This window comes from Cervus elaphus, chromosome 18 (genome assembly GCF_910594005.1).
Source record: "Cervus elaphus chromosome 18, mCerEla1.1, whole genome shotgun sequence".
NCBI classification, from domain to species: Eukaryota; Metazoa; Chordata; class Mammalia; order Artiodactyla; family Cervidae; genus Cervus; species Cervus elaphus.
Window position 1 is genome coordinate 57388840 of NC_057832.1, and position 14162 is coordinate 57403001.

General features: G+C 46.5%; 1 protein-coding gene across 1 annotated transcript in view; it reads right to left on the reverse strand.

Annotated features, from left to right (window-relative positions):
- Window positions 1-14162, reverse strand: part of LAMB1 (laminin subunit beta 1) — a 74318-nt gene that overhangs the window by 19861 nt on the left and 40295 nt on the right. Inside the window, exons 16-24 of the mRNA XM_043871597.1 lie at window positions 13581-13708; window positions 13246-13369; window positions 12611-12815; window positions 11841-11984; window positions 11397-11628; window positions 8503-8666; window positions 6942-7166; window positions 5142-5356; window positions 4391-4487 (exon numbers count right to left, since the gene is read on the reverse strand). Of these exons, the coding sequence (XP_043727532.1) occupies window positions 4391-4487; window positions 5142-5356; window positions 6942-7166; window positions 8503-8666; window positions 11397-11628; window positions 11841-11984; window positions 12611-12815; window positions 13246-13369; window positions 13581-13708 (1534 nt within the window). The remainder of the gene's footprint in view (window positions 1-4390; window positions 4488-5141; window positions 5357-6941; window positions 7167-8502; window positions 8667-11396; window positions 11629-11840; window positions 11985-12610; window positions 12816-13245; window positions 13370-13580; window positions 13709-14162) is intronic.

Below are 14162 nucleotides of genomic sequence, written 5' to 3' on the forward strand. Positions count from 1 at the left end.
TCTGCAGACCTCCTCTGCCCACTGAAGAAAGTCCATCCTCAAGGGCTTCCCATCATCTGCTGGAATCTGACACTGAATCTCCTCCGTCTCTCCAAGAAGACAGTTCCCATGACGCCTGCCGAGGGGCTCCAGTCCCCACCTGGCGTCCCCCCCTGCCGCCTGCAGTGTTCAGCACCTCTCGTTTCCTGCCGCCCTGCTGCTTCACGTGCTGTTCCCCCAGAGCCTGCGAGGCGCCCTGCTCAGGGCGCGGCTCTCCGCCACAGTGCCCACTCCCCTCCGGGCACACTGGGCAGTCACTCAGGCCTGTGTGGTCCCCGCACCTTTCCTTTTGAAACGTGAAGCTGCCTGGGGACCAAGAGAGTGCCCTCCTCACATCAGGGGACAGGGTTTACTCATTTTTGTCATGAACCTGCCTCAACAGATCCCCAGGGATGTGCTCTCACACCAAAGGTTAATTCTTGCTTTACTTCGGCATTTCTATTTTACTCTAAGGGAAATTTCAGTACTTTCTAATCTCTGAAATGTGATTTTCTTTTTCTGTAAATTCTCTAACCTCCTCCAGTCCAGTCCCACATTTTTTTTTTTTTTTCAGCCTCAGTAGTATGATTTTAAACGGAAGTTTTGAAATGGAAGTTGGAGAATAGAATTCACCTGCAGCAATGAGCTGGCTATCTGGCCCAGGAGTTGGTAAACATTTTCTATAATAGGCTCCATCATAACTCCTCAACACTGGCACTGCAGCAGAAAGGGAGCCCGGACAACATGGACATACTGGGGCATGGCTGTGTTCCAGTCAAACTTCACTGAAGGGGGGCTGTGAGCTGGATCTGGTACCTGGCTATGGACAAGCCTTCCCTCTACTGACAAGAACATCTGCAATTCTCTAAAGAGTCAAATTAAATCTGACTTCCCGAGCCACCCTGGAAATAAAGCAAAAAAGGTGGGTGATTATAAAGGAATCCCAGCCTGAGAAAAGATGACAAGCATTAAGAAAACAAATTATGTCTGAGCAAAAATGTACTTCGATTTTCTACCAAAAACTACTGGAAATGAGAAACAAGCAGGATGAAAAAAACAGCCAGAGCCTCTCTTCTCACCTATGGCCCATATTTCCAATCAGCCTGGCCTTTCCCAAGAGCCAGAGGCCTTGCCTCTGCGGTCTGCCAGTCAACAGAAGATTCCTCCCGTGACCCTTTGACTCCCCAGGGCATGGGGCAGAGCTCTGGGCCGAGCTTTTTGTTGGGCACGTTCAGGACTGGGTGGGCGCGCTCCTCTCCATCCAGCACAGTGATGGGCTTGTTCAGACTCGGCCCTGTCGGCCAAGAGCCCCAACCCGCCTGGACAATGGGAACATTCAACAATTCACGAGCTGGAGGCTCAGCTCGTTTGTCTTTGACATAACTCTGTTTTTTTCCATAAGGAGAATGCTTAGCTATGAGTTAAGTCTTTCTATAAGCATATTGTTAGCGAGGTGGCTCCAGAAAGTCTGAACTTGTGCCTTGTTCAACCGAAAGATTTGAAATTCACTCCTGGGCAGTGAGTGACCTAATTTGAGAAGACTGTTCACATTTTCATCCCCCATAGTTCAATCTAACTTCAGATAACACCTACTTGTGTTCCCGCTGGTTGCTGGACCCTGTCCCTTCAAACTCCTGCCCTCCCATTTCCACTGGTGACTGTGTTCCTGAACTTGATCTGCTCCTGCATCCTTGTCCCTGCCCTCATCAGGTTATCCTGGTCCTGCTCCGACAGCCATCCCGTGCGCACAGGGCCCGTGGCTGGCCAGGACTCCCTCACTGCTGGCTGCAGTCAATTCTTATCCTTTCCAGGTGCCTTGTCAGTTACGAACTTCCTTCATGGGGTGTCAAAAGCATTTGGGTCCCCACAGTTTCTTATGTAACAGGCTGACCTTTCCTCTGCGTAAAACAAACAAAAGAAGTTGGCGAACATCAATGCCATGGATTTCTCTCCTTGCAAAGTTTCTAAAACATGATCTCACTTTTGACCTAAACAAGTTGATACTGTGCTTATAAGCCACAATTTCTCTGGCAGATTTAGAGGTGAAGGTTTAAAGATAAAAGGGTAAGGGGTAAAGTTCTGAGTGTTAAGTGAACAATTCTCTGATTGACTCTGACTCTGGGAAACAGGCTTTTCATGCTAACAAAGCTTAGATGGAGCAAAAGTTCAGAAAGCTTTGGCAGTCAAAGCTATTTTGCCAATGACACATGCTGACAGAATCAGGCTATAAGCAATGATAGAACCATTATCTGGAGAAAATCAAGCCCTTGGGGCAGTATAAGATTGAGAAATTTAACAAAATAGTGGTGAGAATCCTGAAGAAACTAGATTTTAAGCAGGATTTTACTTGCAAGGGACCTCCTAGAGCAAGTGGTCCACTGAACGTCATGGACCTTCTAAAGGAAGTGAGAAAATCAGATTCCATTAAGAACCAACGTCAGGGACTGAAGAATATGTATATGAGTGCATCTGTATATCGACACAGCGCTCGTCATCTTCTCTGTGCAGCAAACATTTCGTCTCATCTAAGATGCTGGCGCAGACCCTTCTGGCTACACAGGGAATGAAAGAAACAAATCACAGGCCATTGGTTCTGGTCCTGTCTACTGCTTGAGTCTTTGGACTGTTAAGGAACATATGAGCTGACTCTGAAACAACACGCAGTTTCTAGATTTGTGACTTTCAACAGAAGATTCTGAATGAACTGCTAACCTGAAAATCTATATTATTTTTCACTACAGTTCAGTCTAAAAAAGAGATTTTTAAAAAATGTAGTGTCTAGCAGGGACCCAGATTTTCATACGTATACTGAAGAAAATATATCAAAGAGCAAATGAGAAAGTACAGAAGGTATTTATCCATAGCTATAAACTTAAAACATAAATAAGAAAACTCAAGTAGGAAAGAAAGAGGAGGAAAACAGTACAGGAACAGTCTACTAAAATCTTCTCCAAGAATGCTTTTAGTTTAAGATCTGAAAAATAACCTGGCAGGTAAAATATTGCAACAGCATAAAAATTAAGCGATCCTTCTGATTCACATGACTGTAGCAATATCTTGTTCTTAAGAAAACATCAAGCCTTCCCTCAAAGTCCTAGTTAGTCACAAGCCTAAGGGAGGATCTGGGTTTTCTTCACATTTAACATATGTGGTGCTCCTGCCACCAGCTCCTTTGTTGCACACGAGGGTTCGAGGGCCTTACCCTCCGAGTTCCCGCTGGTGGGGAGTGACAGTTGAGGGCTTTAACTGTCAGCATCATCTGCTTGTTTCACTGGGCTCAAACCATCTTACCCGGACATTTAGCTCTGCTTGTGCCGACAAGGAAGCTTACCCCAAAATACTGTTCGGGGGGGATCCAATGTGCAGAACTTGATGCTGAATATGAGATCATTTTGCTTAAAAGCATTTTAAAAAGCCATTCTGATTACTCAGCCATAAAATAGAATGAAATAATGCCATTTGCAGCAACATGGACAGACCTACAGATGATCATACTAAGTGAGTCAGAGAAAAGACAAAGACTGTAAGAATCACTAACATGTGGAATCTAAAAACACAGTACAAATGAACTTATTTACTGAACAGAAAAAGACCTACAGACACAGAAAATAAACTTGTGGTTATGAAAGGGGAAGGTGGTGGGGAAGGGATAAACTATGAGGTTGGGATGAACACATACACACTGCTATATGTAAAACAGAAAAACAGCAAAGACCTATATACAGCGCAGGACTATATTCAGTATCTTGTAATAACATACAAGGGAAAAGAATCTGAAAAATATACATATAACTGAATCACTATGATGTACATCTGAAATAATGTAAATCAACTACGTGTACATTGTTCTGTGTCCGACTCTTTGCAACCCCATGGTTGCGAAAGTCAGCTACATCAGACAACTACCAGGCTCCTTTGTCCAAGGGATTCTCTAGGCAAGTATACTGGAGTAGCTTGCCATGCCCTGCTCCAGGGGATCTTCCCGACCCAGGGATTAAACCCGGGTCTCCGGCACTGCAGGCAGACTGTTTACTGCCTGAGTCACTAAGGAGATCAACTATGCTTCAATTTAAAAAAAAGTCAAAACTAAAGCCATTCTGTGTGATCCGGGGCGTGTATGTATGCTTGTCTGTGCTGAGGCAGACAAACCTCAGCCCTGGGGAGCGAAGCCAGCAGTCAGCAGGTCCACTTTTACCACCTACATGTCTCCAGGGCTAGATTGGTTCCAGTTTTCATTGTTGTTAAACAATGAGCATGCATTTCTTTTGTAATTCAGCCTAGTTCTTATAGACAAGTCCATCTGTCTGTACTGGACAGAAAGCTCCCACAGACACCCGGCCCACCCACTCGCGAGTCCGGGGCCCACGCTCACCTCGGCACTCCACGCTGGGGTCCCCCCAGAAGAGCTCCTGGCACTCGCTGCAAGAGCGGCCTCCGAAGCCAGGCATGCAGTGGCACTGCCCTGTGAACTGAGGCCAAGGACAGACCCAGGTCAGCTCAGCTGCAAGGCCGGGAGACCTAACGGCCTGCCCGAGAACAGGGAACCTCACCCTGATTATGGGTGCTAAGGGCCCCAGGCTGGCATCTCCTAACCGCTCCTCTGCAAGTGGGGCTGGGAAGGCCCAAAGCATGATCCCTTTTGTTGACATGTTTCCTCACTCGTATCCTCATACATCACGCACAAGCCTGGACCCCCTGTGACTGTGCGTGACTCACCGTTCTGTGTGTGTCAGGGAACAGAAGAACTTTCTACAATGCTGGCTATTGTTATGTGGCCCACTTCAGGCTGTGTGGCTAAGAAAAAGAAGTCTGATTCAGCAGCCAGGTATTGGGAAAAATGGCCCCCCTGGTCCATTAGAAAGTGAGCTGCCCCCCTTGCTGCTGGGGCCCTAGGCTGCTGTGCCCCGGTGGGATCCAGTGGGGACTCTGTGCACATTACATTGTCCCAGCCCACGGGGGCACGTGAGGGCGGACAGCCAGTCTGCGCTGTGTGTGCCGGCGCAAGGCTGAAAGCACAAGCAGGGGGGCCTTTCTCTAACTTGGGCCCACCCAAGAGCTGTCATGTGGACCCAAAGTCCTCTCTCCTTACGCTATGATGGCTGCCCTGGGCGACAGCGCCTCACCTCATTACAGGACGGCCCGAAGGAATGGGCAGCATCGCAGTTGCAGGGGTCGCACCCTGTCCCGCTGGCCAGTTGCCAGGTGTTGGGCGCGCAGCGGTCACAGTTCTGGCCGATCACGTTAGGGAGGCAGAGGCACTGCCCCGTGGTTTTGTCGCACTGGCAGTCAGAGCCGTTACAGTGCTCCTGCACCGTGCCCAGGTAATTGCAGACACACTCTGAAAAAGAACAACCTGGTCAGATGTACTTACAGAGGCCCACTCAGAAAATACAGACAGTGCGAAAGTCAGCTACATCAAACAGCGACCACTTTCTCTCTCTAGATTTCAACCTGGAAGTGCAAACAAGAAGAGAAAGGAATGGAGGGGATTAAAAAAAAAAATTCTGAAACTGTGGTTCTTCATCTTATGATGTTCCACACAGCTCTGACATTTCCCAGGCAGACATGCAAAATGGCTGGCAAGTATTTTCAAAAATACTTGATTTAATAAGTGGCTGGTGAATCACTGTAAGATTGAGGATTTAACTGGAAATAAAAGCCAGGCTGTGGGAGCAGAGATACCTAATGATTTCAAACTCTTGGCAGGAAACAGCAGTCATGGCTGTGTGAGCCATGGCAGGTAAAGCCCTTTAAATTAGGAAGGCTTGAAGGAATCCAGTCCTGCTAGTCCTCAACATTCCGCAACATTCCGTGTTTGTATCAACAAAGACAGGGGCCTGGGGGCCATGCAGCCGCAGCAGGAAATGCTGGCTGATCTCGCGATAAGAGAGAAATAATGAGTTCTGAAAGAGATACTTCAGAGATGTTACTTCTTTCTTTTCCTAAGCTGGAAGCCTCTATCCATCACTGACAAAAGGGTAGACCAAAGTGTGTATTTAGGATGCAGAAGTCTCAGCCCATCAACAAGTCCACGGGCAGAACAGAAAATCAATCCACTCTAGACTTGTGGAGACACTGTGTCTGCTGCCTCCTCCCTGGGGCCTGGTGTGGAGGGCAGTGCAGGTCTGGGGCAGTGAGGAGCTCTGCGCCTGCTGTGGAGCCAGCCCAGAGGCTGCCCGGCCACCCTGGTCTGAGGCTTGTGGTGCCAGCTGCTGGTGAGCACAAAGGCATACCCAGCCTCAGACAGCTGAGCTGCTTAGTTACCTAAGAAAATCGACCTGCGTATGTCAGATGTTTGTGCAATGCAAGGATGCACTGTGCTTATTTTAAAAGGCGAAAGATTTATACAATCTGAAGAGAAACCAGAGTATAACTGTGCTTATTTTAATAAAATTGTTTTCAATTAAAAAAAAAAATCAATCCACTCTATCGATGGCATTTATCATGGGGACAGTGGCACAGCTTTTGGTTCCTTCTCGGGTGCTGAGCCACAGCTCAACAGTGCCAGGAACGAGGCTAAAAAAAAAAAATCATCCTTATCTTTCTCATGTGGGTAGTGAAATTTTCTCTTTCTGAAGAAGTGTTTTACCTGATGAGATAATGGGCTTCCCTGGTAGCTCAGTCAGTAAAGAATCTGCCTGCAATGCAGGAGACATGGGTTTGATCCCTGGGTCGGGAAGATCCCCTGGACAAGGGCATGGCAAACCCACTCCAGTACTCTTGCCTGGAGAATTCCATGGACAGAGGAGCCTGCTGGGCTACATACAGTCCAAGGGGTCACAAAGAGTCAGACAGGAACTGAACGACTAACACAGATGAGATAAATCCCCTAAGAATAAAATCCCCCAAGGAGGAGGCAGGGGAGGAGGAGCAGGAGAGTGGGAGCCACTCTAAGGCTGGGGCAGAGGGCGCGTGCATCTTACTGCGGCAGTCCTGGTGGAGCGCGTCGCCATAGTATCCAAAGCGGCAGAGCTGGCAGCGCTCCCCCTCCGTGTGGTATAAGCACTTGAGGCACCTCCCGGTCTCCTTGTCGCAGGCTTCCGGGTCCGCTGTGTCGATGTTGTGGTGACAATGGCAAGGCTGACATGTCCCCCCCACATCTGAGGGATTGCCAAAGAAGCCTGAGGCACACTCGTCGCATCTGGAGCCTGTTGTCCAATAAAACCAGCGTGGGGCCTTTGGCTTGCTGTCTGCAAGATCTGGTCCCCCGACATTCCTGCCAACCAGAGAGCCCACCCAGGCGGTGCCTCGATCCCCAGGGCGCTAGTTACTGGGCCAAGGCTGGCCACGCTTTCAGGGAACGGGCTGTCAGTCATGAAAGGCAGCAGCCTCTTTGCAGCGATGGCGCTTCAGCCTTGGCTCTCTGCGGTCATGGTCGGGGAGGGGCACTTAGGAGAGCTCCAACCCATGGACTCAGCTCCTCATTCCACAGGGATGGACACATCAGGAGCGAAATAATGGTTTCACAGCAAAAAGCTTAGCTTGATGTTAAATCTTGACCCAGGGATTATATTCATTGAAAAACTCTGGCTCCTCACTGAGCAACCTGAAAAATGGGGCCCTTTGTGATGACCACTTTCCCCTCTTTTTTTTTTTTTGTTGTTTTTTTTTTTCTTTTTTATTTCTTTTTTTTTTTTTATTTAGTTTTTTGTTTTTTTATTTTTTTATTTTTTTTTTTTCATTCTTCCACTTTCCCTTCTTAAGAGATTTTGAAGAGTAAACAAGTTCCTACTGAATAGCACAGGGAACTATATTCAATACCTTGGGATAAACCACATGGAAAAGAACAGGAAAACGGATAAATATATGTACAACTGAGTCACTCTGTTGCAGTGTGGAAATAAACAACATCGTAGATCAACTATAAGTCAATAAACTAAAAAAAAAAAACCCTAAAAAGTGCAAATTGGCTGAGCTATGTATAAGCATAAGGAGTATCTGAAACAGTGGTATCAAGGATGAAATAAAGGGAGTCTGTATGTACAACTTGCTACCCTGCATGAATGCTGGCAGATAATGTGAGTACAGCAAATAATGAAGAAAACTTCTAGCTTTGATCGATTCTGTTGTCTGGGGCTCGTAGATGGTATTCTTTTCTTCATTCTGCCCACTATTTGGCTACTTTACTTTTTGAGACTATCCTACGAGGCGTTAGATAAGGGAAGGAAGAAGTGAAATATACATTAATCTTTCTACTGGTTAGGAACAGAACTGGCTAGGAACATTAGGCTTCACAGGGACTTTAAATGAACTTGTTATTGTGCTCGGTATTATAACATTTTTATCAGAGACATGAGAATAGAGACTGTCCCACATACCAAACAGGAAAAGAACATCTTCTATATTTCAGATTCCCTTCACTTTTAAATAAAGATTTTTTTAAAAAAAGCAACTAAATCGGCTCACTCTTCAGCTTTTCTTCTTTCTTAACCACTAACCTCATGAAGACACATCTTTTCCTCTGAGAGTTTGCACATCACTTACCAATGTATCCAGGATTACAGACACAGGCAAGCTGTAAAGTAACAGGGTCTTGATAGCAGCTACTGGCAAACTGGCGTCCGCTCTCGGGACCATCTGGGCAAGGACAAGGGCGGCAGTGGTCTCCTGACCCAATGATGGGGTTTCCATAGTAACCAGCCAAGCACCTGTATCAGTTGCAGGAGAGAGAAGGTCATGAACCACAGTGATAAGAAATATGTTGCAAGAGAAAGTCTAAGAAACCATGTTCTCTGTTTAGGAACATCATTCCTGATTCCTCATGTTTCCACATGAAGGACTTTCCAGTAGAGCAGTGGCTTAAACACTACTTTCAATCAGAATTCCCTGGAGGGCTTTTAAACACAGATTGCTGGGTCCCCTCTCCTGATTTAGGAGGTGACGCTGCTGCCACTGGTCTGGGGATGCCACAGCAGGACCACTGCATTAGAGTTACACCCCGGCCTCACCTGAGCACTCACGCACTCCTCCCTAAAGAGGTACCTCTCCCCAGGTGCGTGCTATCTTCTAACAGCTGCCTGTCCTGGGCATTCTGGTCAGCAGCAACTTCTGTGCATTAAGGAGTTGGGGGGAAAGAGAGCTTGTGGTTGTTGGTCTCTGCCCATGCCTGGGAGGGGCGATGCGTCAGTAAGCCCACGGTGGCGTGTTCGACAATCCAGCCTTTACCAGTGAAAAGTAGATAACGATGCTCTCCAGGTGCATGCCCCTCGTGTCTGGCTCTCGGGGATGAGAGGTGGTATGTATCAGTTCCCAGACCCAACAGGTCCCACCTCCCTGCCTTACAGATAAGGCAGCCATGGAGCTGAAATGATTTGCAAAGCTCAAACGAATAGTTAGTAATAAGCCACGATTTGGATTCAGCCTCCCAACTTTCAGCAAGGAATTCTTTCAGTATGCCAAGGTGCTTTTCAACATGACTGGTAATTAGATTACTTTTAAAAATTCCTATAGCATTGGAGCTTGAAGGAAGTTTGGATATCATCTAATCCAACTTAGTTATCCTACTATAACTGCTCAGTGACAGTGCCTCCTGTCTTTCTACAGCACAATCTTGCAATTGGAAACACTTGACTTTTACTCTGAGCAGTCACTGAGCAGTTATAGTAGGATAACTAAAGTTGGATACTCAGAGAGGTGAGCTAAATCACCCAAGATAGAGCAGGTCAGGAGCAGAACTGGGCCTGGAACTTCTTATTCACTTTGTTTTTCTTTTTTCTCTTTTTGAGGCAGAGGATTATTTTAAATGGGGAGTGGGGAAGGATGAAGAAATAGAAGGGGAAAGTTGTTCAGAGGGCATTAACCTTCTATTTAATTAGACACAGACACATTACAAGAACTTATGTCCCAATTACATGCTGGAAAATCAACAGGAATGAAGCAATTCTGTGCAACAGTTTGAAAAAATTTCCTATGAGGCTTTTCTAGGTACAATACGTCCAAACATATCATGATAGAAACTGAGTGTTCACTTCCTGCCTCCTCCTTCTCTAACCCCCTTGGCAGTAATCTGAGTCTAGAGTTTCTTAAAGTCACAGGACTGGAGTTGATCATCTCAAGAAGAGGAAGAGAATGGGAAACCAGCTCAAACTAAATAGCAGCATCTGAAATACTTCAGGGAAATTCTGTCATCCAAACTAGGGCTGAAAACCCTTCCTCCTCCTACATCCTGAGTTCTCCTTCAAGCAATAAGAATGCTTTAGAAATATGATTTCACATCGGCCTTGTGGACAACCACCTCTGCTGACCGGTGTTCCCCACCTTCTTCACCCTTTTCATCTGGTTTTCTCATCTCTCTGTCTTGAATTTATTCTCCATGTCCACTGAAACAATGGTAATGAAAACTCAAATGCAGAAAACAAAAAATGACACCAATACATTAATTTCTTCCTTTCAATCTTGTATAACTGCCTCCTGTCTTTCTACAGCACAATCTTGCAATTGGAAACACTTGACTTTTACTCTGAGCAGTCACTGAACTCTCCAAATTCTTGAATACCATCCAGCATACAACCAAGAGCCATGGATTTGCTGCCTTGCACATCCTCATGCTGTAATCACATATTCAATTTTCACTAAAAACTTCTTTCATCTGATGGGCAACTTTTGCACTGACTGAAGCATTTGCTGAATATTCTTTTAAAAACAAAAGTCCCACAGAGTGTGGATATCAGGAGAGGTTTATTGACTTGAAAGGTGGAGACTAGTATTCCCAAAACAGCAGATTCTAAGAGCATGTCTGCCTTTTTAAATTAGTAATGAATGATGTAAGTCAGGATGTAATTTTTTCATACAGACTGTTTCTTACCTACTGAGCTGGGCTGTAATGTGATTAGAGGCACATTCTATGTCCCGTTCTTCCTATCGCTGGTGCACTGCACTACATCCATAATAATTGTTCAATTAACATCTGCTAACAGGAGAACAGATCTGCTTGTGCACATTTTATGTGGGCTCCTGGAAACACTAGCTGCATAAAATGTTGCGATCAACAAAGCTATTAAAGTGGCTAATCCCCATTTGGATTTGGTTTCTACTTTGACCCAAATTAGGAATTAACATTTCACAACTCTCACCCTAGGCCAGAATCGGCCGAGCCAGAGAGATGATTTCTGTACAGCCTAGAAGGACTCTTCAAGAGGGCAGATTCCTGCCGGTTTTGTTCTCTGCTGTATCTCCCCCTGCCCTCAAACAATGCCTGGCACACAGAAGGTGTAAACTAAATCTGTACTGGATAAATGAATGAGTTCCTAGAAAACACCAAGGTGATTAGAAATGAACGAGCAACCTGGAGCCTGGCAGAGATTCATTCTGTGGTTTGTCTGAAATGCTGCTTGCTCACTCAAAAACAACCTTGTTCTCTTTCAAGAGGCGGCACATACCTCTCACAGTTATGCCCTGTGGTGAAGTCCTGGCAGCTCAAGCACTCCCCCGTCACCGAGTCGCAGTCATCGGCGTGGCCATTGCACTGGCAGGGCTGGCAGCTTGGAAAGCCCCAGAACCCGGGTAAGCAGCGGTCACACTGCCTTGCGTACACCCCCTGGAAGCAGTGGCACTGGCCAGTGATGGGGTCGCAGAAAGCATTGACAGATCCTTGCAGATGGCACTCACAAGCTGAAGAAACAGGCAACCAAGGGACTACGTTGAGAAACTTGTTAAATGCAAATACATCTCTTATTCAGGCTGGCCCCTTCCCTTCAGTGTAAAACGCTCATGGGCCTCTGTGATCAATTTCCGGAGTGCAGCACGCCTTCTGAAGCTACGGAACACACACTGCATGACTTATGATGTTAATGAATACGTTACAGTTCTTCTGATCAACTTACGTTTGCATCCGCTGGGCCCAAAGCCAAAGGTGCCAGGAGCACATCTGTCACACCTTCTTCCCACCACGTTTGGCCGGCACTGACACTGGCCTCCGTTGGGGTCGCAGACGGAACTTAAGGAGCCCTGAGGGTCGCACTCACAAGCTGCAGGGAAGACAGGCAAGAGCCCATGACCCAGGGCAGCCACGCCTGCCGCGGCGATAAGCCCAGCACATCCCACCCAGTTCTGCACTGGCCTGTCCTTTTCCTCAGGTTCTTCCCTGACCCCTCATGGGTACCTCGGCTCATTCAGAATTCCCATTTAAAGCATTTATCTTCCCTCAGATGGGTGTGAGGGAAGCAGCAGGAGCAAGTTGACAGGTAAAAGCAGTTTTTCTAGGAAGGAGGTCACTAATGTTTTCTCTCTTTGCCTTCAAAGCTCAAATATCATAGGACCTTCAACAAAAGGCCAGTGACCAAAACATCAATTTCAGTTATGGGACGCTCCTCTGATTTCATTCCAACTTCCTGCCCTGCATATGGCAAGTCTCAGGGACCTTTCCCTTGTCCCCTCTTCTTTGTGTATTTCTTGATGACTGAGTCCACTGTCAGAGGTGCTTTATCACTAACACACTCTTAAAAAAACAAACATAAACTGCAGTTGAGACTCTTTCCTTTGTGCTGTATGCCTAACAGAACCATTGGACATGCCTGCCAATGTATCTCATGATGCCAAGTGTCCTCGGAGCTTCTGAGAAAGAAGGGGCAGAAGCAGCAGCAGTGATACCTACCCAGGCCTGTCTGGTGCAACAGGGCAGAAATGCTAAAGATGATGTTTCTGCAAACATCAGTCATTGGCGTCTTCACAACGCTCCTGCTGTTCTCCAGACATCGGTATCTCTGAAAGGTTTCCCAGGCGCTGTTGGTGACCACCCCGTCTCCTGAGCCTCCCACGGTGAAGATGTCCAGTGACTTACAGAATGGCATGAGAACAAGCTAGGAAGAAACCAGAAGAACACACTGTTCTTAGGTGGCTGCCTGGGGTCACCAATTAACACAAATCAACACATAAAAACCCCAAGTGCTTCTTTGACTCTTGAAAAGAAAAAGAAATAAAAAACCCAGACTCATGGTGTCAAGTGGAAATCTTCTCATTCTTAAAACATTCTTGCCAGAAAAAGTATAGATAGTTTGATGGGTTTTGAAATGTCATTGTTCAGACACTTCCTATTTTTAGGAAGGATCAGCTTGAGTAGATTCTTCCAGAGGGTGGAGTTTTATTAAAGTAAACAAGCAAAGTAACCTTGGAGGCAGGAAAGACTCTGCCTCACCTCTCAGCATTATCCTCCACAAAGCCCTTTAGGGAAGCAGACGCATGTTGTCTGCCCAGTCCTCCCTGCTCGCATCGGAAATGACCTCCACTTACGGAATCAATCAGGGTGTAAGGGCTGTCCACACCGCTGTCCGAGGAGGTGTACTGGGGCAGTTCTAACCGCACTGTGTAGTTCACACCCTTCTCGAAGCACACGGGACGGGGGAGGACCACGTACCTGCCCCGAAACAGAAAAGAAAGATAACAACCAAAGGTCAACCTTTAAGCATCCAATCTATCAAAGCTCCCCGTAGATCCCGAAGGAAGGAACAGTCTGTATCTGGTTTTGGCTCTGAAATGGTTACTGTACAACTCACAAGCTGAGACATCAGCAAAATAATTAATTTGTGTGTTGGATCTGCTGAGCTGCAAACCACAGCCACACTGACCTGGAGCCAGGTGACAGGGACACCACCTGGTTGTCATCATCGGGAACAGTGTTTCCACACCGGCTGCTGCTTGGAATCTTGCCGGGCCGCTGCACCGTGATGACAGCTTTCTCCCAGTGGTCAGGGAGCTAGAGCAAGAAGCAGAGGATCAGAAGGACGATTCGAGCTGGCCGGCTGGGGCCTGTTTGTTTGGAAGTCTCCATCCACCTATCTTTTGCCAAGTTTAAATGGGAAACACTCGCTTGCATTTCCCTTTCCTCTTACCATTCTCTTGGCTGTTACCCCAGTTCTAGCCCAAATCTCTTCTCACCTGGACACTGAAACAGCCTCCCACAGCTCTCCTTGCCTCTCCCAATATCCCTTTCCATCCACCTTAAAACGCACCTTATTATTATTATCTTTTATTAAAGTATAGTTGATTTACAATGCTGTGTTAGTTTCAGGGATACGACAAAGAGATTCAGTTATACATACACACATATCTATTTTGTCAGATTATTTTCTGTTACAGGTTATTACAAGATATTGAATATAGTTCCCTGTGTTATATGGTAGGTCCTAATTGTTTCAGTGTTCCATATA